This window comes from Globicephala melas, chromosome 1 (genome assembly GCF_963455315.2).
Source record: "Globicephala melas chromosome 1, mGloMel1.2, whole genome shotgun sequence".
NCBI lineage: Eukaryota > Metazoa > Chordata > Mammalia > Artiodactyla > Delphinidae > Globicephala > Globicephala melas.
The window spans coordinates 41092277-41116854 of NC_083314.1; the positions used below are offsets into that span (position 1 = coordinate 41092277).

At 36.6% G+C, this 24578-nt stretch overlaps 1 protein-coding gene across 4 annotated transcripts in view; it reads left to right on the top strand.

The window, feature by feature from the left end:
- RPS6KC1 (ribosomal protein S6 kinase C1) overlaps positions 1-24578 on the top strand; it is a 216203-nt gene that overhangs the window by 81686 nt on the left and 109939 nt on the right. For all 4 annotated transcript variants that reach the window (XM_030872990.2, XM_030872994.2, XM_030872999.2 and 1 more), the window contains one exon: positions 7628-7990. In XM_030872990.2, coding sequence (XP_030728850.1) covers positions 7628-7990 — 363 coding nt within the window. The remainder of the gene's footprint in view (positions 1-7627; positions 7991-24578) is intronic.

A 24578-nucleotide genomic window follows, 5' to 3' on the forward strand; every position in this document is an offset into this window, starting at 1 on the left:
TTGTGGGTGTTTTTATTTTATAAATTTTTATTTATTTATTTATTTATTTATTTTTACATCTTTATTGGAGTATAATTGCTTTATAATGGTGTGGTAGTTTCTGCTGTATAACAAAGTGAATCAGCTATACATATACATATATCCCCATATCTCCTCCCTCTTGCGTCTCCCTCCCACCCTCCCTATCCCACCCCTCTAGGTGGTCACAAAGCACTGAGCTCATCTTCCTGTGCTATGCAGCTGCTTCCCACTAGCTATCTGTTTTACATTTGGTAGTATATATAAGTCCATGCCACTCTCTTACTTCATCCCAGCTTACCCTTCCCCCTCCCGGTGTACTCAAGATCATTCTCTACGTCTGCATCTTTATTCAGGTACAGGAATCTTGACTAACGTCAACTTTTAGGTTTAGGTATTCACTTAAAATCATATTTATAAGGGCTCGTTTCTTAATGGAGATTGATATGTATGTCTTCTACCTCAGGGTGACCTTTGTTCTGCTCGCTAGAAATCTTGCTTTGTGTGTGAAGCTTGAGTCATTGCTACTAGGAAAAGTAGAAATTCCCTTTCATTGACTATGGCAATATTTGAACCTCAGGGCTCAGTGAAAGCTATCAGCTAATAATAATGAGACCATGTATTTTATATATAGTTGGCCATGAGAGACCACCTGTTGTTCTAAAGGAAACTGATCTCTTTTTTGCAGATGGTCTTCAAATACAGATTTCTGATAGCTTATAGTATAAAGATTTATTCTATGGCAACTCAACCTTTTCCCCTGGTGCCTGTCTTTCAGAGACGGTATCCTAGACAGATTACACTACACTGCCCTACTCTGAGCGGTTCAAAGCACAGAAGGTGAGGGTAGGTAGGTGAACTGTTGCAGCTGCTTTTTAACCAGTCGCCTGGGGCCCTCTAATAGCCCTGAGACTTGAATCTCTGTGATATGAACCTGGAGGCAGAACGCTTTCATAGAACCTTTGACTCCCCTCCACCCCCCACCCTTTCCAAAAAAGGCTTAGGTTTTTGACTTGATGGTGTTGGTAAAGGATGCACCTTTTACTCTCATGATGGCCCAGAGGGCCCCTTTAAACATGGATTGACTTCAAGTTGGTTTAACTTTTGACAAACAGTCTCTGTATTGTCAGTTGTTGCCCTGCCTTATCCACAGTGTTCTTCCTACTCACCTTAACTGAGAACCTCTTTCTTGCTTGCAGCTCTCTTTATCTTACTTGTTAACTTTCTGGGTTTCAGGGAGCTAGTGTCCATTTCATGTGATATTTATATGTGTAGCTTTGTAAAAAACAGATTAAATGACAGGACTGTGATGTCAAGGAGTTGAGCAAGCACTGTATTAAGTAGATTTATTAAGGATATAAGATGAATAAACTAGGTACTGAGTATTTGCATACCTCTATCTATATTTTTATATTCATTGCTGAGGTGGTAGACGGGGAGTGTTCTTCTTGAGCTGGTTGGGGAATTCCCTTCATTGAGAAGAAGGGAAGGTAGAAATTGCTTCAATATGGAAGAGAAACATATCAGATAATACTAGATTAGCTGCAGTGTATGGTTGAGGAAATATGATAGGGTTAGGTTTTTCAGGTATATTAGGGTGCATCTTAAGAGGAGAATTAAAGGAAGAAAATAAGCAAGGAAGAAGTGTCGGGGGTTAGTCTGCTGTATACAGATCTGTCTTTATAATCATGTCTGTCTTCTCTCTTAAGTTAGATGTTTCTCGGTACTGGCTGCTGGCCATGATTCATACATTTTATAAATTATGTCTGTATAACATCTCTTTATTTACAAACAAATTCCCAGTTTTAGCTCTTGCTATATCTTCTTTGATATACTTCACATACAGAGCCTTAAGGACTTGTCATACACATACAGCAAATATGATAAGAGTCACCTGTAGTCCCAGCATACAGAGAAAAGTACTGTTAATGTTTAGTGTACCTTCCTAGACTTTTTTTCTGTGTTTGTGGTTTTAAACTAGAATTATAGTATATATATACTGCTTTGCAGTTTGTTGTTTTTGATTAATAGAGCATGAATGCTTTAGCATTAAATATTCTTCTATAACATAATTTTTAATAACTGTAATATTTTATCATAAGGATGTGCCATAATCTCCTATCATTAGGAATTTGTTATTTCCAATTTCACTAGTTTTTGTGATGTATATTCTTATGTATGGATCTTTTTTTCACGTCTCTGTTTATTTCTGGTATAAATTGTTGAATTTCTGAACCAAAGATACCAGCATGTTTTGCATCTGGTATGCATTGCCAAATTGTCCTCCAAAAAGGTTAAGCCAGAACAAGTCTTTTTGTTTCCTTTTGCTTCTCCTGTTTAGGCTAAAAAATTTCCTCTACCTAACCTGTTAGTTTTTATGTTTGCTTATTTTGAAACATTCCTCCTTTATAGGTGGATGGCCCTAGAGTCTGTCATACAGAGTGAAGTAAGTCAGAAAGAGAAAAACAAATACCATATGCTAATGCACATATATGGAATCTTAAAAAAAAATATGGTACTGGTGAACCTAGTGGCAGGGCAGGAATAAAGATGTAGACATAGAGAATGGACTTGAGGACACGGGGTGGGGAGGGGGAAGCTGGGGCGAAGTGAGAGTAGCAGTGACATATATACACTACCAAATGTAAAATAAATAGCTAGTGGGAAGCTGCTGCATAGCACAGGGAGATCAGCTTGGTGCTTTGTGACCACCTAGAGGGGTGGGATAGGGAGGGTGGGAGGGAGACGCAAGAGGGAGGGGATATGGGGATATATGTATACATATAGCTGATTCACTTTGTTGTACAACAGAAACTAACACAGCATTGTGAAGCAATTATACTCCAATAAAGATCTATTAAAAAAAAAAGAAACACTCATTTAGAATTAGGTAGAATTTGAAAAGGAAACAATTTGTATAGAATATTTATTTATTACTCTATTTTACTATCTGACTTTCTCTCTAGATGTTTTGATGGTCTTACTTTTCTGATCTAATTTCATTTAATCATAATTTCCTTTGCTAATAAAATAAGGTTGGAAAAGTAAGAGGAAATATGACTATGTGACTAGATGTTTATGGTCAAAAGCCAAGAAACTGAATACACATAACTTTACCCTCTTACCCTTTGGTATTATTTTTCTTGTTAGAAAGGAAAATCAGGCAAAGCATGAAACAGTGCAATGTGATAGATGATGTGGAGGTTATAGTGACAAGACATCAGAGAGCAGACAAAAGATCTATAACATTTCCTTTGTTTTGTGATTAGCTGTATAAACATTTTTTTCTTTGTTTATTAATTTCAATGGACCAGGTTATATAATGATAACTATTTAAGGAAATAAACTTGTATGGAATGTATAAAATATTTAAAAATTATTTAAAAAAATCTCTTGTAAAGTTTATATATTGCTCAGAGCAGTGGATAAATAATTTTGTAGATTGCTATAAAGAGATTTTGATTTTAAGTGCTGTCTATGCAGTTGAAATGTCAGAGAATTGAAAAGATTTCCACTAGGTCCAGTGAATTTCATCTGATATTGTGGGTTTAATGAGATCTGTTGCTTTTAGGGAACAAAATTAGTACTTTATGAGCGTTCTAAGGATTTAAAAAAACCCCAGAATCCCTGAAAACAGGATATATTGACAGAGTGCCAAAGTAGTGTCTAAAGCTGATTTGAAATTTCAGCTTAGCTGCCAGTAAATGTTTTTACCCTAACTTAACTTTATTCCGTATGAAGTAAGCAATTTGAGTCTGTAATAGGGGTTGACAAACTGTGGCCCATGGGCCAAGTCTGGCCTACCACATGTTTTTATATGACCTACAAGCTAAAAATGGTTTTTACATTTTTAAATGGTTGACAGAATTCAAAAGAATATTATTTTGTGGCATGTGAAAATTATATGGAATTCAAATTTCAACATCCATATAAGAAGTTTTATTGGAACACAGGCACGCTTTTCACATAGGCATTGTCTGTGGCTGCTTTTATGCTACAACAGCAGTGTTGATTAGTTGTGACTGAGGTCATAAAGCCTAGAATAGTCACCCTGTGACCCTCAGAAAAGAAGTTTGCTGATCCCTGATCTAGAATTGTACACTCAAATCCACCTTTAATTTTGACTTAGTATATGATCCTGGGGAGATCATTTTCTTCTTAATATATTTTCCTTTATGAGAAACTTGGCAGTCAGTATTCAGTGGAGATGCAGATCTCATAGTTGTTCCCAGACCTAAGTTTTGCCTAACCCTATTGTCAGTCTTATTTAATGATATAAATCAGTGGCTCTCAAAGTATGGTCTTCAGACCGCTGGGTATTCCTGAGATGTTTTTCAGGGGATGCCCAAGGCAGAAACTATTTTCATAATAATCTAGGAAATTATTTGCTGTTTCCACTCTGCTGACATTTGATGATCCAAAAGCAATGGTGGATAAAACTGATGTACTTGAGCAGGAATCAAGACAGTGATACGAGACTGTAACAGTAATCGTTGCACATACTTGCAGTAATCCCAATGGTAGTTTCACCTAGGAATAAAGCCTTGATAAAGCAGCAAAAACTGTTAATTTTATTAAATCTCAACCCTTGGGTACATGTCTTCTTGGTATTCTGTGTGATGACATGGAAGTATACATAAAACACTTTGTGTGCTGAACTACCATGGTTGCCTTGAGAGAAAGCACTTGTGCAATTATTTGAGCCATAAACTAGCTACTTTTTCCCTGGGACCCCATTTTTGTTTGAAAGGATGATTGACATACAAACTATCATTATTCAGACTTGGGTATTTAGCAAATGTTTTTTTTTGAAAATGAATGAAGTGAGCTGACACTTCAAGGAAAACAGCTAACAGTATTTGTTGCCAAATACTGATAAAATTCGTTTTCAGTCCCAAATTAGAATTTTGGAGAACCTGTATCAGCCACTTCGAGCAAAACAGCTAACAGTATTTGTTGCCAAATACTGATAAAATTCTAGTTTTCAGTCCCAAATTAGAATTTTGGAGAACCTGTATCAGCCACTTTGAGCCTGACAGTTTCCAATACTTAAGGAATTTTCTGATGATGTTGGTGGTGGTAAGTAGCAAATATGATTTTCTTGGAGATATTGTAATAATGAAATTTGTCACCATTTGGAGGATCTGTGTAACTCAGGGAACTAATATTTTCAAAATGACCAGGGTTTGATGTTACAAACTCATGCATGATAAAAGATCCATTTAGTGTGTAAGACAGACCCATGGATTTGAATGTAACAGAAACAAATTACATTGATAGAAATTTATATTCCACATGTAAACTAACCTTTAAGAAACTACTGTTTGTTAAGTTTTCTGGTAGTATCAAAAAAACAATAGCCACAGTTATTTGAAAAGGCTATTAAAATATTCACCCCATTTTCAGTTACTTACCCATGTGACATTTTCTTCAAATTTTCCAACCAGAAAAACATCTGACAACAGACTGAGTGCAGAATTAGTCATGAGACTCCAGCCATCTTCTGTTAACAAAATTTGCAAAAATGTAACACAATGGCACTTCTTAGTTATTTTTATAAAAATTATGTTGGGACTTCCCTGGTGGCATAGTGGTTAAGAATCCACCTGCCATTGCAGGGGACACGAGTTCGAGCCCTGGTCCGGGAAGATCCCACATGATACAGAGCAGCTAAGCCTGTGCGCTGCAACTGCTGAGCCTGTGCTCTAGAGCCCGCGAGTCACAACTACTGAGCCTGCGTGCCACAACTACTGAAGCCCGCACGCCTAGAGCCCACGCTCTGCAACAAGAGAAGGCACCTCAATGAGAAGCCCGCACACCGCAACGAAGAGTAGCCCCTGCTTGGCGTAACTAGAGAAAGCTAGTGTGCAGCAACGAAGACCCAACACAGCCAAAAATAAATTAAAAAAAGCAAACAAACTTGAAATGATAAAAAGGTCCTGTAACACGAGAATGAATGAACGAAAAAAAAAGGAAAAAACAGTATGTTAACATGTAATGGGCTTTAGTGTTTAAAAAAAAATCAGTCTGTTTTTAAAATATCAAGATTGGTAAATATTTACAGATACAATCCATATAAATAAAAGCTCTTTGAGGTCCTTAATCATTTTTAAGAATGTAAAGGGAGGTCCTAAGACCAGAAAGTTTAATAACTGTTGTTGTATTTCAAGCTCACTTACCATGAAGTCAGTTATATGAAATGGAAGAAGTAATTTTCATTGCTTAAATGTTTCAGTAGCACCCATTATTCATTTTATGTCAGAAAACTAAGATGCAAATACAGACCAAAGATTCCTCCAAAAGCTTGTGGAGGAGGCTGAAATGTAAATTTCAAAATACTTCAGTTAAAAAAAACCGTAAGTGGCATACATTTTCCAGATATGGATGGTTACTTAAAAGCACACCTCTGGGGCTTCCCTGGTGGCGCAGTGGTTGAGAGTCTGCCTGCTGCTGCAGGGGACACGGGTTCGTGCCCCGGTCCAGGAAGATCCCACATGCTGCGGAGCGGCTGGGCCCGTGAGCCATGGCCGCTGAGCCTGCGCATCCGGAGCCTGTGCTCTGCAACGGGAGAGGCCACAGCAGTGAGAGGCCCGTGTACTGCAAAAAAAAAAGCACACCTCTGAGGATACATTATATTATCGTAAAATAATTATTATGTAATTGCTATAATAGTTATAATTTAATGATAGCCTGTTATATCCATTAACTCTTTTTCTCATTTAAAGCCCTGCATGATAAGTTATATTATTAAGTAACTTGCTGTTGGTCACACAGTAAGTTTTAAAGAGTGGGGATCCAGGCGCTTCTTTTTTGTCTTACTCTAAAGCTCTTACTCTTCTTTTTATCATAATGCTGTTGTTCACAGCAGCTGTGTATACAAGCATCAGCCTTCTAGAAATAGTTTACGAGATCTTGTGGTAAGGGCTGTTTTTGACAACAAGGCTAGATAAAGACTTGTCTCAGTTTTAGTTTGATGATTAAGGCAAGGAGACTGTCTTCTACAGCTGTAGGGAGACAGTGCAAAAATGAACTAAGAAAGAGAAAAACAAATATCGTATAGTAACACATATATTTGGAATCTAAAACAAAAAATGGTTCTGATGAACCTAGGGGCAGGACAGGAATAAAGATGTGGATGTAGAGAATGGACTTGAGGACACAGGGAAGGAGAAGGGTAAGATGGGACGAAGTGAGAGAGTTGCATTGACTGTACTACCAAATGTAAAATAGAGAGCTAGTGGGAAGCAGCCGCATAGCACAGGGAGATCAGCTCGGTGCTTTGTGACCACCTAGATGGGTGGGATAGGGAAGGTGGGAGGAAGACACAAGAGGGAGGGAGTATGAGGATATATGTATATGTATAGCTGATTCACTTTGTTATACAGCAGAAACTAACACAACATTGTAAAGCAATTATATTCCAATAAAGATATTAAAAAAAATGAATGAACTAAGCTGAAACAAATTGCTGGACACTGACTTCCATCAGTAAATTACACCCTTCCTGATTGACATAGGTAGTATGAAAAAATGAATAGTCAGTATGATTTGTATTCTTTTGGCTGATTCTCCGTTTAATATCTGTTTACTATTGTGATCATATTTCTAGGCTTCTCCAGTGACAGTGATCTAATATCTCTTACTGTTGATGTGGATTCTCTTGCTGAGTTGGATGATGGAATGGCTTCCAATCAAAATTCTCCCATTAGAACTTTTGGTCTCAGTCTTTCTTCGGATTCTTCAGCACTAGGGGCTGTTGCTTCTGACAGTGAACAGAGTAAAACAGAAGAAGAACGGGAAAGTCGTGGCCTCTTTCCTGGCAGTTTAAAATCCAAGCTTGGCAAGAGAGATTATTTGGAGAAAGCAGGAGAATTAATAAAGCTGGCTTTAAAAAAGGAAGAAGAAGATGACTATGAAGCTGCTTCTGATTTTTATAGGAAGGGAGTTGATTTACTCCTAGAAGGTGTTCAAGGTACAGTTTTATCTGTATTAATGTATTTTGGCATGTTCTTGTGTTGGTATCTGGGGAAGAAAAAGTATGTGATGTATAACTGTTGCTTGTGTATAATCCTATGTAAAAACAAGACTGAAAAGGAGAAATTACTGGAGATTAAATGACTTAAATATGGACATATACTTTTAGTTACATGAAATGCAGGACAGTATCAGAGATACTTAAGTTCTGCTTTGATCAATTATTCAACAAAAACAATTTAAAAAAAATGAAGGCTCTAAGTCTTTTGTATGAATAATAATGTTTTTTTCTGACATGGTCACCAGCCTTCACCTATCTCAGGAGTATTCATAGAGATTCTTTAGTACATCGACTCTCGGCCCGAAGAGACAAGATGAAATGAGCTTTTAAACTGAGAGTGTAAAGGGTTCTTGGATTTGCCTACTATTCTGTTTTTGTTAGTTGTGATAAATTCTCAGCTAATTAATGTGGGTGATATGGGACATGTAGAGCTGACTGTTGCTGAATGTCTGTAAGTAGAACTTAGCGTTTTATTTACTTATTTTTTAAGCGTCAGTTTTTATCATTTGCCTTTTCTTTATGGAAGCAGATTGAAGCATACTTCAATTCGTTACCTGACTTTCTGGACACAGTAATCAGAGGTTGATAGGACCTTCTTCCAGTGGTTTTCTGTCCAGAAAATCATCATCGTCATTGTTGTTTTGTGGTCTTTGACTTGTTAGTACCATTTAGATTACCACAGTCTCCTGGATTACTAATACTTTTTTACTACAGTACTCCCACCCTCACTATGCCTGGTGTCCTATAGTCCAGAAGACTTCTGTTTACTCTTCCTAGAGTATAAACTTTCCGTCTTCTAATGTAGTGAAAAGATGAATACTTGGCTGTAAAGAGTGGAAGAGGGAGTGTGTGTAGTAGTGTCCTAATTACTTCTTAACCAGGAATTTTGATGAATTCTCTTGTTTTTAGCCTTCACACTCAACTTCCACAGCTACCTAAAACCACTAGTTCCTGAAATTTTGGACAGATTTAAAGTGTTGTGTAAATCAAACAGCTTCCTTGAGTTGCCCAGGTCAATAACCACTCATCCATCTACTTTTTACCTTCTAAAATTTTGTTGCTGCGATTTTCTCTCTCAGTCTCTTTGTTCTTACAGGGTTTTGCCTTAAAAATAATTTTTTTTTTTACTGCCACATTAATGGAACTTCAGGAGGGAGCATCTCTTATGGTTTGATTGATATATCATTTCGATATAAATTTTTGTTTTTCAAATAGTTTCATAGTCTTTTGCGGTTTTTTTTGTCTGCTAGTGGAGCATTTTGGTCTTAATGATCTACTCATTTTTCTTCTTTGTCTTAAATTTCACATGGGGTTGGGAGTTTAAAATGGGGATGAGTTCCAAACAGTTGGCTCTAATATTTTGCCCTTTTCTTTCTATATAATTTTGTGCTAAAACACAAAATTGATATAAAACACATCAGTGTGATACTTTTCTAAAAGTTAGTTGCATTTAACTTTAGAACACTTCATAATGTTACCACTTGGTGGCACCAGAAAAATAAAAATCTTTGCTTCAAAATGAGAATTAGGGATGCATTTCAGCAAATATCAAAAAAAGTACATAATTTAGTTAGTTACTTTGTGATTATGGTGCTGAATTATTTCTCCACCGGAACTTGATACCAAACCTACTAAACCTCTAGCTTAAGGAGTGTTACTATTTAAACATATTTGTCCTATTTAACTTACGCTTGTCTCTCTGAAACCACAATCTCCAGTTCTGCCTGGATTAGTTTTTGTGGTTAATATGCCATCAAATCTAAAAACTTATAATCAGCTAATTGCTTGTAACCTTCTATTGTTTATTCATAATGTGATCAATTTTATTCATACAAACTGTGGGAACCACAATCACAGAATTCTAATTTTAACCAAAATGTAAAATAGCTTCTGTTTGAAGCCCATGGTTATGCATTTAACCTCTTGTTAAATGTAATGTCAGGGCAGTGCTTCTAGTCTGTGGATTCTGTTTAAAAGTATATCAGTTACAACACATGGACATTATTTTTAAAAAATGTTTTCTCCAGTTCTACTGAGATATAATTGACATATGACCTTGTATTAAAGGTGTACAACATAATGATCTGATATATGTAAATATTGTGAAGTGATTACTGCAGTAAGTTTAGTTAACATACATTACCTCACATAGTTGTAAATTTTTTTTTTCTGGTGATGAAAACTTTTAAGATCTATTTCGTTAGCAACTTTCAAATACACGATACAGTTGTTAACTATAGTCACCATGTTGTATGTCACATCCCCTGGATTTATTAATCTTATAAATAGAAGTTTGTATTTTTTGATCACCTTCACCCCTTGCCTCTGGCAACCACCAGTCTGTTCTCTGTTTCTATGAGTTTGGTTCTTTTTAGATTCCACGTATAATTGAGATCATATGGTATTTGTCTTTCTTTGACTCACTTCACTTAGCATAGTACCCTGAAAAATTTCTCTTTTTTATGGTTGAATAATATTCCATTGTATATATACACCACATTTTCTTTATCTATCCATCTGTTGTGGACACTTAGGTTGATTCATGTCTTGGCTATTGTAAATAATGCTGCAACGAACATGGAGGTGCAAATGTATCTTTGAGGTAGTGATTTTGTTTCCTTCGGATGTATACCTGGAAGTGGAATTGCTCAATCATGAGGTAGTTCTATTTTTAATTTTTTGAGGAACCTCCATATTGTTTTCCATAGTGGCTACAACAATCTATATTCCCACCAACAGTGCACAAGAGTTCACTTTTCTCCATATCCTTGATAACATTTATTTGTTGTCCTTTTGATGGTAACCATTCTGACAGGTGTGAGGTGATATCTCATTGTGATTTTGATTTGGGTATGATGAGTTATGTTAAGTACCTTTTCATATACCTTTTAAGCATTTGTATGTCTTCTTTGGGAAAATGTTCACTTCCTCTGACCATTTTTTAATCTGATTAATTTTTTTCCCTCTATTGAGTTGTGAGAATTTTGTGTGTATTTTGGATATTAACTTCTTATCAGATATATAATTTGCAAATATTTCTCCCATTTGGTAGGTTGCCTTTTCATTTTGTTGATGGTTTTCTTTGCTGTGGAGAAGAAGCTTTTTAGTTTGATGTAGTCCCACTTGTTTATTTTTGCTTTTGTTGCCTTTGCTTTTGGTTTCAAATCCAAAAAATTATTGCCAAGACTGATGTCAAGGAGCTTACCCTCTATGTTTTCTTCTAGGAGTTCTGTGGTCTCAAGTCTTACATTCAGGTCTTTAATCCATTTTGAGTTGATTTTTGTGTATGGTGTAAGATAGGAGTCCAGTTTTACTCCTTTGCAAGTGGATGCCCAGTTTTCCCAGCACCATTTATTGTGCCTATCCTTCCCCTATTGAATATTCTTGGCTCCTTTGTCAAAAATTAGTTAACTGGGGCTTCCCTGGTGGCCCAGTGGTTGAGAGTCCGCCTGCCGATGCAGGGGACGCGGATTCGTGCAATCCAGGGAAGCCCGGGATTGTTTTCTTAATTTCTCTTTCTAATAATTTGTTGTGGGATTTCTCTGGTGGCGCAGTGGTTAAGAATCCGCCTACCAATGCAGGGGACACAGGTTTGAGCCCTGGTCTGGGAAGATCCCACATGCCACGGAGCAACTAAGCCCGTGTGCCACAACTACTGAGCCTGCGCTCTGGAGCCTGCAAACCACAACTACTGAAGCCCACGTACTGCAACGAAGAGTAGCCCTCACTCACTGGAACTAGAGAAAGCTCGCGCGCAGCAATGGAGACCCAACGCAGCCAAAAAGAAATAATAAATAAAATGAATAAATAAAAAATATTTTGTTGTTAGTGTGTAGAAACACTGATTTTTGTATATTGATTTTGTATCCTATACTTTTACTGAATTCATTTATTAGTTTAACAGTTTTTGGGGGAGTCTTTGGGATTTTCTATACCTAATATCATGTCATCTGCGAAAAGGGAGAGTTTTACTTCTTCCTTTTGATTTGGATGCTTTTTTTTTTTTCTTCCCTTTTTCTTGCGTAATTGCTCTGGCTAGGACTTCCAGTACTATGTTGAATAAAGTGCAAAAGTGGGCATCCTTGTCTTGTTCCTGATCTTAGAGGAGAATGTTTCAGCTTATCACTGTCGAGTGATGTTGAGTATAATGGACTTTATTCTTTAATTTGTGGGGAAATTGGGGGCTCCAGCTTGTGAGCTAACTTGACATTTAGGAGCAGAAGAGATGTTTCCTTGGAGAAACTGTTATTGAGACATCACTCTAACCAGTTATACCTATGAATCATTTTGATTTAACTCTTGCTGTGAGAATTGTTACCTGTGGCCTTAGATTGGATTGGCATGCTTTCTAATAAAGTAACTATTTCTGAATATCTGATAATCCAGAGAAATAATCTTTCAGAGCTAAGTAGAAGTGCTTTGTACAGGGGTTCTTAAGAGTTTGCAAATTTTGTTATTCTGCATACTAACTATTCATCGTAACTAAACTATTCATTTAAAGGAATTTATCTAGGTTGTTTGGAGATCTGATAAAGATGGCTTGATGTTTTTCTTACTTAATTCGTGTTTGCACAGCTGAGGTTAGATGCAAAACACAGTAGCAGCAGTTCTATTTGCCCATCCAGCAGAGAAGAAACATACCCTGATAGTGGTAACTTTGAATTCTCCTTTTGAATCCGACACTTATTTCCTCAGTCTAGAAATGGCTCTTGAAATTAAGGTGCCCTCTACTCTTCTAAGTCCAGAAGAGATTTTTATGGATTTAAGAGGGAGAATCCAAAAGTCAAGATTGAAGGAATCAACCTGAATCTTTGAAGAGAATGTTTCAGTACATAACCTTTCATTTCTGTCTTATTTATATATTTCTGCAAGTGGCTGATATGACTAATCTGTATTCTTAGTGTGGGCTTATTGGAATAATTGTGATAATGTAGAGTGGCAAATGGATGACATAAAGGTATTAACGAAATATTTAAAATAATTTATTATTTAATACATGCCTGTCACTGTACAAGGGTTTTTTCTTAACATTATTTTTAATCCTCAGAGCAAACCTATAAGGTGAGCTATGACTGGTCTTGCTGGGCTTTGTCTAAGGACACCAAAACTTAGAGGGTGCAGACATTTAATATAATGATTCTAAAAGGTTGGCACCTAGTTAGCAAGAATAATTATTTAAAACAGGAAGCTACCAGATGGCGAGCATTGTTAGTAACACCCATCTGTGGGCTACATTATGAATTACGGAGTTGATTTGAGAGCTGGTTTTGTTCAGTTTGTTCTAGGTGCCAACATTGCTGGTTTATTGTGTTTGTAAGGTGGATACTGGAATCCCCATTTTACAGGTGGAGAAAACTACGACTTATATAAAGTAAGCAATTTGCTCAGCAATGCAAGCCAGTAAAAGTTTCAGCCAGGCTTTAAATCTAGGTCTGAGTTCAAATTTTGCCTTCTTTCCACTCTGCCATGCTACTTCTCACACATAATTAGATTAGCTTTTAAAAATGGAAACACAAGTCTTCTCCAGTTTCAAATATTTTTAAACTTTGCATATTTATTCTTTTTCCTTCTACCCATTTATTTCTTTGCTCAGTCAACCATCTATCATTCGGTTGACCATTCAACAAGCTTTTTACTACTTGTATGTACCAGGTACTGTGATAGTGAATATACAGTGGTTTTTTATAAAAATATAAAATTGAACAATGAGACCTCCTCTCCTCTCTGCCCATCCCTTCTTCTCCCTTCCCTTCCCCTCTCCATCCCTCCCCTCTCCTGTTTCTGTTTTAAGTCTCCTGCATACATTATGAATATCACAATGAAAAGAGTTTCTGGATGTTGGTGGTATCTAATTTTTTTGTCAAACTTGTTGATATTTTTGACCTATGAGCCTACTTATGATGGTGCTACTTAGCTGAGAGATGCAAACCATCTTCTGCAATTTTCATCCTGGTAAATGGTATAATAAGCAGTACCAAACCATTTTTTATAGTTTACCCCATACCTGGGTCTGTGTGTGCTAGGCCCTCAGGGATGTTCAGACATATTTCAAAAGCTGACCTAGTGTGCTGCGGTACTATTGATATGTCATTCTGGGTCTCTTATTGGGTCTTGACTATTTTTCTTTCCCACAGTGAGGAATAGAATTCCTGGAGAAACCATAAACCTACCTACACTTCTAGGTTTCCTTTGAGTCTCTTTGATTAGCTCAGAATTGTAGGGTTGGTTCTAGAACATGTCCAGGCTCTATGAATGTGGCTAGTCTCTGTGCAGTCATAATGCCATGTACTCAAGTGCTTTAGAAAACAGTGTTGACCATTGATTTATTCCTTTGAATGAGAGTTACTCAAGTATCAGGAAGCTCAAAGGATAAACTTGTTTGCTTTAGAATGGATGGATATAGGAGAAAGGTAGTAAGTCTACATTTGATGAAGAGAAGCAAGTCACATAATTTCTTATTGCTGAATTTCAGAAATGAAAACATGTAGCTTTAAGAATAAAACTTATTTGACTTGCTTATGGTGTTAACTCTGAAGACATTATGAAAATATTGTCTAGCCCACTTTTTCTTTAAGGGATTGCCCAGTTCAGTACAAAATATGATATAGTATAAGACTAACAAGACCAAAAGCTGTATTTTTAATAAGCAATGGTGGTGTGACCATCCAGCCTTCTAATGCATTGGCTCCTAGTTTTTTTGATTTATGTTTATGATCCCCTTTGAGAATTTTGTTCTTCTTTTTCCATGTTGTTTCTACTATTGGGATCTCCTTACGACTCTATATAAATTTGAAAATCACCTTTAAAAAATTTGCGGTATAATTGACATACTTATTTTTTAAATTTATTTAAATTTTTTTAGAAATCAGCTTTTCTATTTCTGCAAAAAAGGCTGTTGGAATTTTAGTAGGCATTGAATTAAATCTGTAAATACATTTGGGGAGTATTGCCATCTTAACAATATTAAGTCTTTCAATCTATGAACACAGATGTCTTATTTTTTACATCTTCTTTAATTTCTTTCAGCAGTGTTTTGTGGTTTTCAGTGTATGAATCTTTCGCCTCCTTGGTTAAATCTGTTCCTAGGTATTTATTCTTTTGAATGCTATTGTAAATGGAATTGTTTCATTAATTTTCTTTGCAGATTGTTTATTTCTGGTGAATTAAAACACAGTTGATTTTTGTATGTATATCTTGTATCTGGCAACTTGCCCAATTCATTTATTAGCTCTAGTAGGTTTTTGTGGATTCCTTGGGATTTCTATATATAGGATTATTTTATCTGATAGATGTAGTTTGTTTATTCTTTTTCAATTTGGGTGCCTTTTATTACTTTTTCTTGCCTAATGCTCTGGCTAGAACTTCCAATACAGTGTTCAGTAGCATTGTGAAGGTAGGCATCCTTGTCTTTTTTTTTTTTAAATTAATTAATTTTTGGCTGCGTTGGGTCTTCTTTGCTGCCCGCGGGCTTCCTCTAGTTGCGGCAAGCAGGGGCTACTCTTCGTTGCAGTGCGTGGGCTTCTCATTGCAGTGGCTTCTCTCATTGTGGAGCACAGGCTCTAGGCACACGGGCTTCAGTAGTTGTGGCACGTGGGCTCAGTAGTTGTGGCTTATGGGCTCTAGAGCACAGGCTCAGTAGTTGTGGTGCACGGGCTTAGTTGCTACGCGGGATGTGGGATCTTCCCAGACCAGGGCTCGAACCCATGTCCCCTGCATTGGCAGGTGGATTCTTAACCACTGTGCCACCAGGGACTTTCCAGCATCCTTGTCTTGTTCCAGATCTTAGGGGGAAAGCTTTTAGTTTTTTACCATTGAATATGATATTAGTAATTGCTTTTTCATAGGTGTCCTTTATAATGTTGAAGAAGTTCCCTACTATTTCTAGTTTTCTGGATGGTTTTATCAAGAAAGAGAGTTAGATTCTGTTAAGCAGAATTACCACAAATTTACAACACAAATTTATTATTTTATGGTTCTGTAGGTTAGAAATCTGACATGAGTCTTACTGGGCTGAAATCAAAGTGTGGGCAGGACTGTGTTCCCTTCCAGAGACTCTAGAGGAGAATGGGTTTCCTTGCCTTTTCTAGCTTCTAGAGGCCACCTGCATGTCTTCTTCCATCTTGAAAGCCAGCAATCTTGAATCTCTCTGATCATTTTTCCATAGTTACATCTCACTCTGATCCTTAGCAAGGACACGTTACATGATTTTAAGAACCTATGTGATTTGGTTGGGCCCACCCTGATAATCCAGGAAAAATGCCATGTCTCAAGATTCGTAACCTTAATCACATTTGTAAAGTTGTTTTAGCCAAGTAAAGTAATATTTTCACAGGTTCCTTGGTTAGGACACAGACATCTTAGGGGTCCATTAGTCTGCCTACTGCACTTGTGAATTACTTCTAAGTAATATACTTCTATGTATATTATAAGTATACTATTTAATATCCCAACAATTGAGATTTTTCTGGGTATCTTTTTGTTACCGACTTCTAACTTAATTCCATGGTGTCCAGTGGACTTTGTCTAAATGATTTTAACTTTTTGAAATTTGTTGAGGCTTTCTTTATGGCCAAGCCATCCTATTTAATGATTTTTGCACAGCGCCTTGAAATGGGGATTCTTTTTTTTAAAAATTATTTATTTTTAACATCTTTATTGGAGTATAATTGCTTTACAATGGTGTGTTAGTTTCTGCTTTATAACAAAGTGAATCAAGTTATACATATACATATGTTCCCATATCTCTTTGCTCTTGCATCTCCCTCCCTCCCACCCTCCCTATCCCACCCCTCTAGGTGGTCACAAACCACCAAGCTGTTCTCCCTGTGCTATGCGGCTGCTTCCCAGTAGCTATCTATTTTACATTTGGTAGTGTATATATGTCCATGCCACTCTCTCACTTTGTCACAGCTTACCGTTCCCCCTCCCCATATCCTCAAGTCCATTCTCCAGTAGGTCTGTGTCTTTATTCCTGTCTTACCCCTAGATTCTTCATGACCTTTTTTTTTTTCTTAGATTCCATATATATGTGTTAGCATACGGTATTTGTTTTTCTCTTTCTGACTTAATTCACTCTGTATGACAGACTCTAGGCCCATCCAGCTCACTACAAATAACTCAATTTCATTTCTTTTTATGGCTGAGTAATATTCCATTGTATATATGTGCCACATCTTCTTTATCTATTCATCTGTTGTTGGACACTTAGGTTGCTTCCATGTCCTGGCTATTGTAAATAGAGCTGCAATGAACATTTTGGTACATGGCTCTTTTTGAATTATGGTTTTCTCAGGGTATATGCCCAGTAGTGGGATTGCTGGGTCGTATGGTAATTCTATTTTTAGTTTTTAAGGAACCTCCATACTGTTCTCCACAGTGGCTGTATCAATTTACATTCCCACCAACAGTGCAGGAGTGTTCCCTTTTCTCCACACCCTCTCCAGCATTTATTGTTTATAGATTTTTTGATGATGGCCATTCTGACTGGTGTGAGATGATATCGCATTGTAGTTTTGATTTGCATTTCTCTAATGATTAATGATGTTGAGCATTCTTTCATGTGTTTGTTGGCACTCTGTATATCTTCTTTGGAGAAATGTCTATATAGGTCTTCTGCCCATTTTTGGGTTGGGTTGTTTGTTTTTTTGTTATTGAGCTGCATGAGCTACTTGTAAGTTTTGGAGATTAATACTTTGTCAGTTGCTTCATTTGCAAATATTTTCTCCCATTCTCAGGGTTGCCTTTTGGTCTTGTTTATGGTTTCCTTTGCTGTGCAAAAGCTTTGAAGTTTCATTAGGTCCCATTTATTTATTTATGTTTTTATTTCCATTTCTCTAGGAGGTGGTCAAAAAGGATCTTGCTGTGATGTATGTCATAGAGTGTTCTGCCTATGTTTTCCTCTAAGAGTTTGATAGTGTCTGGCCTTACATGTAGGTCTTTAATCCATTTTGAGTTTATTTTTGTGTATGGTGTTAGGGAGTGTTCTAATTTCATTCTTTTACATGTAGCTGTCCAGTTTTCCCAGCACCACTTATTGAAGAGGCTGTCTTTTCTCCACTGTATATTCTTGCCTCCTTTATCAAAGATAAGGTTACCATATGTGCATGGGTTTATCTCTGGGCTTTCTATCCTGTTCCATTGATCTATATTTCTGTTTTTGTGCCAGTACCATACTATCTTGATTACTGTAACTTTGTAGTATAGTCTGAAGTCAGAGAGCCTGATTCCTCCTGCTCCATTTTTTGTTCTCAAAATTGCTTTGTCTATTCGGGGTCTTTTGTGTTTCCATACAAATTGTGAAATTTTTTGTTCTTGTTCTGTGAAAAATGCCAGTGGTAGTTTGATACGGATTGCATTGAATCTGTAGATTGATTTGGGTAGTAGAGTCATTTTCACAATGTTGAATCTTCCAGTCCAAGAACATGGTATATCTCTCCATCTATTTGTATTATCTTCAGTTTCTTTCGTCAGTGTCTTATAATTTTCTGCATACAGGTCTCTTGTCTCCTTAGGTAGGTTTATTCCTAGATATTTTATTCTTTTTGTTGCAGTGGTAAATGGGAGTGTTTTCTTAATTTCACTTTCAGATTTTTCATCATTAGTGTATAGGAATGCCAGAGATTTTCGTGCATTAATTTTGTATCCTGCTACTTTACCAAATTCATTGATTAGCTCTAGCAGTTTTCTGGTAGCATCTTTAGGATTCTGTATGTATAGTATCATGTCATCTGCAAACAGCGACAGCTTTACTTCTTTTCAGATTTGGATTCCAGACTACAGGCCAGTATCACTGATGAACATAGATGCAAAAATCCTCAACAAAATATTAGCAAACAGAATCCAACAGCACATTAAAAGGATCATACACCATGATCAAGTGGGGTTTATTCCAGGAATGCAAGGATTCTTCAATATACGCAAATCAATCAACGTGATACACCATATTAACAAATTGAAGGAGAAAAACCATATGATCATCTCAATAGATGCAGAGAAAGCTTTTGACAAAATTCAACACCCATTTATGATAAAAACCCTGCAGAAAGTAGGCATAGAGGGAACTTTCCTCAACATAATAAAGGCCATATATGACAAGCCCACAGCCAACATTGTCCTCAATGGTGAAAAACTGAAACCATTTCCACTAAGATCAGGAATAAGACAAGGTTGCCCACTCTCACCACTCTTATTCAACATAGTTTTGGAAGTTTTAGCCACAACAATCAGAGAAGAAATGGGGATTCTTCATACATTCAAACAGTTATTTGAAGGTTTCATGATACTTTCTGTAATACGGCTATTGTATTTATGTTTGTAGAACATTTTCTTACATTTTAGTAGTCTCTGCCTTATTTTTGATAATCAGTCATTATGTAATAGTCATAGGTACTTATGATTAAATTGGTTTTTGAAACTATTGATATATGAGATATCATTAAGTTATTCTCTGATTAATGAAGGCCTACCTGCTTTATTGGCTGTGGGTGAAAAGTTCACAAATAAAGTAAAATCTTGCTATAAAATAGTTATCTTTAATAAACGCAGATCAGTGATAGCCCCTTCCCCTACAAAGGAAAAATACACTGTAGGACAATAAAGAACAAAAACTTCGAGTACCCAGGACAAATAAAAGCAGAGATTAGAAACAAAGTACCCCCAATTGGATTTTTTGTTGTAGTTGATTGGTTTGGTACTTGGAGGGGGAACAGTGCCTTGACTAGCAGTGATAATAAAAGGCCCATCTTTATCCAAGCAACAAGAAGCAAGAATTGAAGGAATAAAAAATGAGAAGAGGCAAAGATGAGTTATTAGAGGGCAGAGAATGGCAAACAATCAATTTAAAAAATGCCATTCCTTTGTACTTTCCTAGTCTTCAAATTACTTTTATTTGTACCTCTTGATGGCTAACCTATCCCCTTTTTCTTTCTAGCACCTCTCAGTTGTTTCTATTTCTGTATTTATCTTAGTTTTCATGAGCCATCATTTCAAAAAGTCTTTTGGCAGGTACCTTAATCTCCCTTGCTTTTTGACCTTACATCACTTTTACCTGGCAGATCCCCGGCTATGGATTAAGTTATCCACTTGTTTTGGAGTATCCATGAATTTCCTGTATTTCTGGTTTACAGAGGTTGCTAACCAAAATGAATTCATTGTTACTAATCTTAACTGGGCCCTCAATAATGTTACTTATCCTTGATGTTCCTTGGTTAACTCACATGTATACACTCTGCAGTGATTGTATTTCATACAATCTCTGATTTTCCTAATTCTCTTCTACTTTTCCAGTGACACCACACTTTTCTTCATTTTCTCTCTTAGGTTGCCTTTTCTAAGTTTACTTTGCCAGCTCCTTCTTTTCCATTTGACATTTAACTGTTGAAATTTGTTGATTCTTGGTTGTTAACCTTCTTAAGCTTCTTACCCTGCTTTCTTAGATGATTTCCGCATTACATAGTTTTGGAGACTATCTACAATAACACTGTGTAATAGAAATATAATGTAAGACACATTTAAATTTTTCCACTAGCCACATTAAAACTAGAACTCCCACTACAGGCCAATATGGGTAACAGGGTAACCATATTTACTATCCTTCATGAAGGAACTAAAAAACCAGACAAAGTGTATGTAACAATGGTTTTCAAGACACTGGATATTAAGTAATGAAGGGCAGTGTTTTCTGAGGTACAGGAAATAAATGTGATGAGTCTTATGATTGTCCAGCTTACTGTGTTGAGTTTCCAGGCTCAGGGACAGGGAACAGGGAACAGGGAAGCCAGATGGATCATGGCCAAACCTCTGAGTTGAAGAGATGGAGCTGAGAGTCCACAAAGGCCAAAGCTAGAGTTTGCAGTTAGAGCTTGCAGGACCATTACTTGATGTCTAGTGTTTTATCTAGAGAAGAGATGACCGTATATAGATTTACAGAGTGTCCCCTGGAATATTTAGCAGAGTACAGATTAGTGCACAGATGCAGAGAAACTATCCATGGTCATGGAAAGGTTCCCTGAACGATCAGGGGAAACATTCTGGGCATTCATACAGGGCTGGGAATAGTGTCTGTTCCTAAAAGGTAGTCTTGAAAACCTCAACCATGGGGAATTGGGTAGAATACTCAGAAGAGTCTTGTTCCAGTAGGGTGGAGTAACAGTTAGCTCTAGGCCCATCCTAACAAATTTTAGAAGTAAGACCTGCCAAAATGAAACTGCTTCCAAGAAACATAACTATCCGAGAACAAAACTCAGTAATGCCTAAAAGCTTTCCAAATTCAATTAAAACATTCTGCTGGTCCAAGAAGCCCAACAAACACCAAGCATAAGAAACATGAAAACAACACTAAGGCATATAATAATCAAATTGCTCAAAACCAGTGATAAAGGAAAAATCTTAAAGTTAAAAGCAGGCAGAAAAAACAAACACGAACTGAAGAACAAAGAAAAGAGTGACATCAGATTTCCTGCATAAATAATGCACATAAGTAGACAACTGGTTAACATCTTTAACATAATGGAAATAAAAAAACCTGTCAATTGAGAATTCTGTACCCAGTGAAAATATATTTAAAAAAATGAATGCTGATTTGTTCTGTTTTAGCAGTTTTTTTGTACGCGGGCCTCTCACTGCTGTGGCCTCTCCCATTGTGGAGCACAGGCTCTGGACGCGCAGGCTCAGCGGCCATGGCTCACGAGCCCAGCCACTCCGCGGCATGTGGGATCTTCCCGGACCGGGCCACGAACCCGTGTCCCCTGCATCGGCAGGCGGACTCTCAACCACTGTGCCACCAGGGAAGCCCTGTTTTAGCAGTTATTGAGACAACTCTGACTAATGTTGAATTGTCTGTTTCTCCCTTTATTTCTTTAAGTTTTTGCTTCATCTACTTTGGGACTCCATCATTAGCCACATAATTTTTTTATAACTGTTATTTCCTGATTAATTTAACTTTTTAACATTACAATCTTTTTTGTCTCTAGTAAAATTTTTTTTCTTAAAATCTTTTTGTTGGATGTTAGTATAGCTATCTACCTCTCTCAGTATGTTTTATATGATATATGTTTTTCCATTCTGTTACTTTCAACCTGTTTGTCTGAATCAAAGTCTGTCTCCTGTAGACAGGATGTAGTTAGATCCTTTTTTTAAAAAAAAACTTGAGTCTTATAACCTCTGCTTTTTGATTGGCATGTTTAATCCATATACATTTAATGTATTTAATAATATCATTGGATTTATGTCTGCAGTCATACTATTTGTTTTCTATATGTCTCATTTCTTCTTTGTTTTTACTGCCTCCTCTGTGGTAAGTAGATATTTTTCTAGGATACCTTTATTATCTGTTGCTTCTTTTCTAGGCTATCTCATTTTGACTTTGATTTGACTATGATTTTTCATAGTGGTTTTTCTGAAGATTACAGTAATAAACATTTTAACTTAAAACATTCTACTTCAGAGTAAAACTACCTTAATTCTAGTGATAAAGAGAAACTTTGCTTCAGTGTAGCTTGCTTCCTTTCCTTCTACTTTTTGCTAGTATTGTCATATATGTTACATCTTTATATAAAAGCCCTACAATGCAGTTTTACAATTATTGATTAAATTTACTTGTCTTTTAAACCAGTTTGGGGAAGAAATGAAAAGAATATATTTATGTTGTCTTTTTAAAATTTTACCTAAGTAGTTTCCTTGCTTTATTTATTTTTTAAATTTGGATTTCAGTTACTCTCTGGTGTCATTTCCTTTTCTGTCTTTCTTGTGGGTTTTTTTTTCTTTTCCTGCTTCAGTATTTATTGTAAGGCAGGTCTACTAGCAACAGATTCTCTTAACGTTTATGTAAGAATGTTTATTTTGTCTTTATTGTTGAAAGATAGTTTTCCTAGATATTGGATTCTTGGTTGACTGTTTTTTCTCCTTTTCAGCATATTGAATATGCCATACCACTGCCTTTTGGTTTTCATTTTTCTGATAATAAGTCAGTTGTTAAATTTTGTTGAAATCCCCTAGTATGTGATAAGTAATGTTTATCTTTTGCTACTTTTAAGATTTTCTGTTTTGGTTTTTGACAGTTTGGCTATTATATATTTGGGTGTGAATCTCTACATTTATCCTTCTTAATATTTGTTGTATCCTTGGTATTTGATGACCTTCTTAGATGTGTAGATCATTTTGGGGAATTTTTCACCTATTCTTTCTTTCTTTATTTAAAAAAAATTATATATAAATATATATATATTTATTTGGCCGTGCTGGGTCTTAGTTGCGGCATGCAGGATCTTCGTTGCTGCGTGAGGGATCTTCGTTGTGGCGTTCGGGATATTTTAGTTGCGGCATGTGAGCTCATTTAGTTGTGGCATGTGGGCTCTTTTAGTTGTGGCATGTGGGATCTAGTTCCCTGACCAGGGATTGAACCCGGGCTCCCTGCATTGGGAGCACAGAGTCTTAACCGCTGGACCACCAGGGAAGTCCCTTACCTATTATTTCTTTAAAATATTCCTTTCTTCCGTTTCCCCCCCCCTCTTTTTTTTTGGACTGCATTATTTGTATGTTAGTGTGCTTTATTTCTGAATTTGGTTCTTCCCCCACACCCTCCCTCTTTTTTTTTTTTTATTGTTCAGTTTTATTCAGACTGGATAATGTCTACTCATTTATCTTCAAATTTGCCAATTCTTTTTTCTGTTAGCTCAGTGTGCTGTTGAGTACTTTTTAACTCCAGGATTTCTATTTGGTTCTTTTTTACAATTTCTGTGTTTTCATTGTTAATCTGTATTTGTTGATTCATTGTCTTTGTGCTTTCTTTAATTCCTTAAACATGGTTTCTTTTAGTTCTTTGAACATATTTATAATAATTGTTTGAAGTGTTTGTCTACTAAGATTTACGTATGAGTCCCTTCAGAGACAGTTTTTACTGACTGCTGCTTTTGTCTGTTTATGGGCCATACTTTTCCTGTTTCTTGACATGTCTCATATTTTTTGTTGAAAGCTTGATATTTTAGATAATATATTATAGCAACTGTAAGATTCTACCTCCTCCCCTCCATTTTTCTAGGGTTGTTTGTTGTTGTTTGTGGTCAGCCAGTGATCCTTTAGAGATTATGCTTAAACTGCCTCAGTCAGTGAGGCTTCTGCCATTTGCTGAGAGTGTCTGTGTGTGGGCTAGGGCATTCAAAATTCAGGCGGTTTACGAGTCTTCCCTGGTTTTTACTTTCTGTTTTTGCATGGTCTCCTGTTCACCAAGAGTGAGAGGAGAGCTGTGGCCCTCTGTGGTCTTCTCTGTGCATGTGTATAACTTTCAAGATCCCCACGAATATGTGGGAGCTTATCAAAGCACACTGTGCTATCTTGTTTCTCAGATTTTTCTGTTAAATTTTTGGCTTGTCTGTTGTCACTGTTTGCTGTTGATTTCAATAGCCTGGAACTTTTTTCAGTGGATATCAGACTAGCCACCCCCGGCAGCAGGAAGGCTGTTGATCCTCATATCGGCTATCGACATTGGGCTAGGGATGGGTAGGAGTAGCTGCACGTTAAAACACCCTTG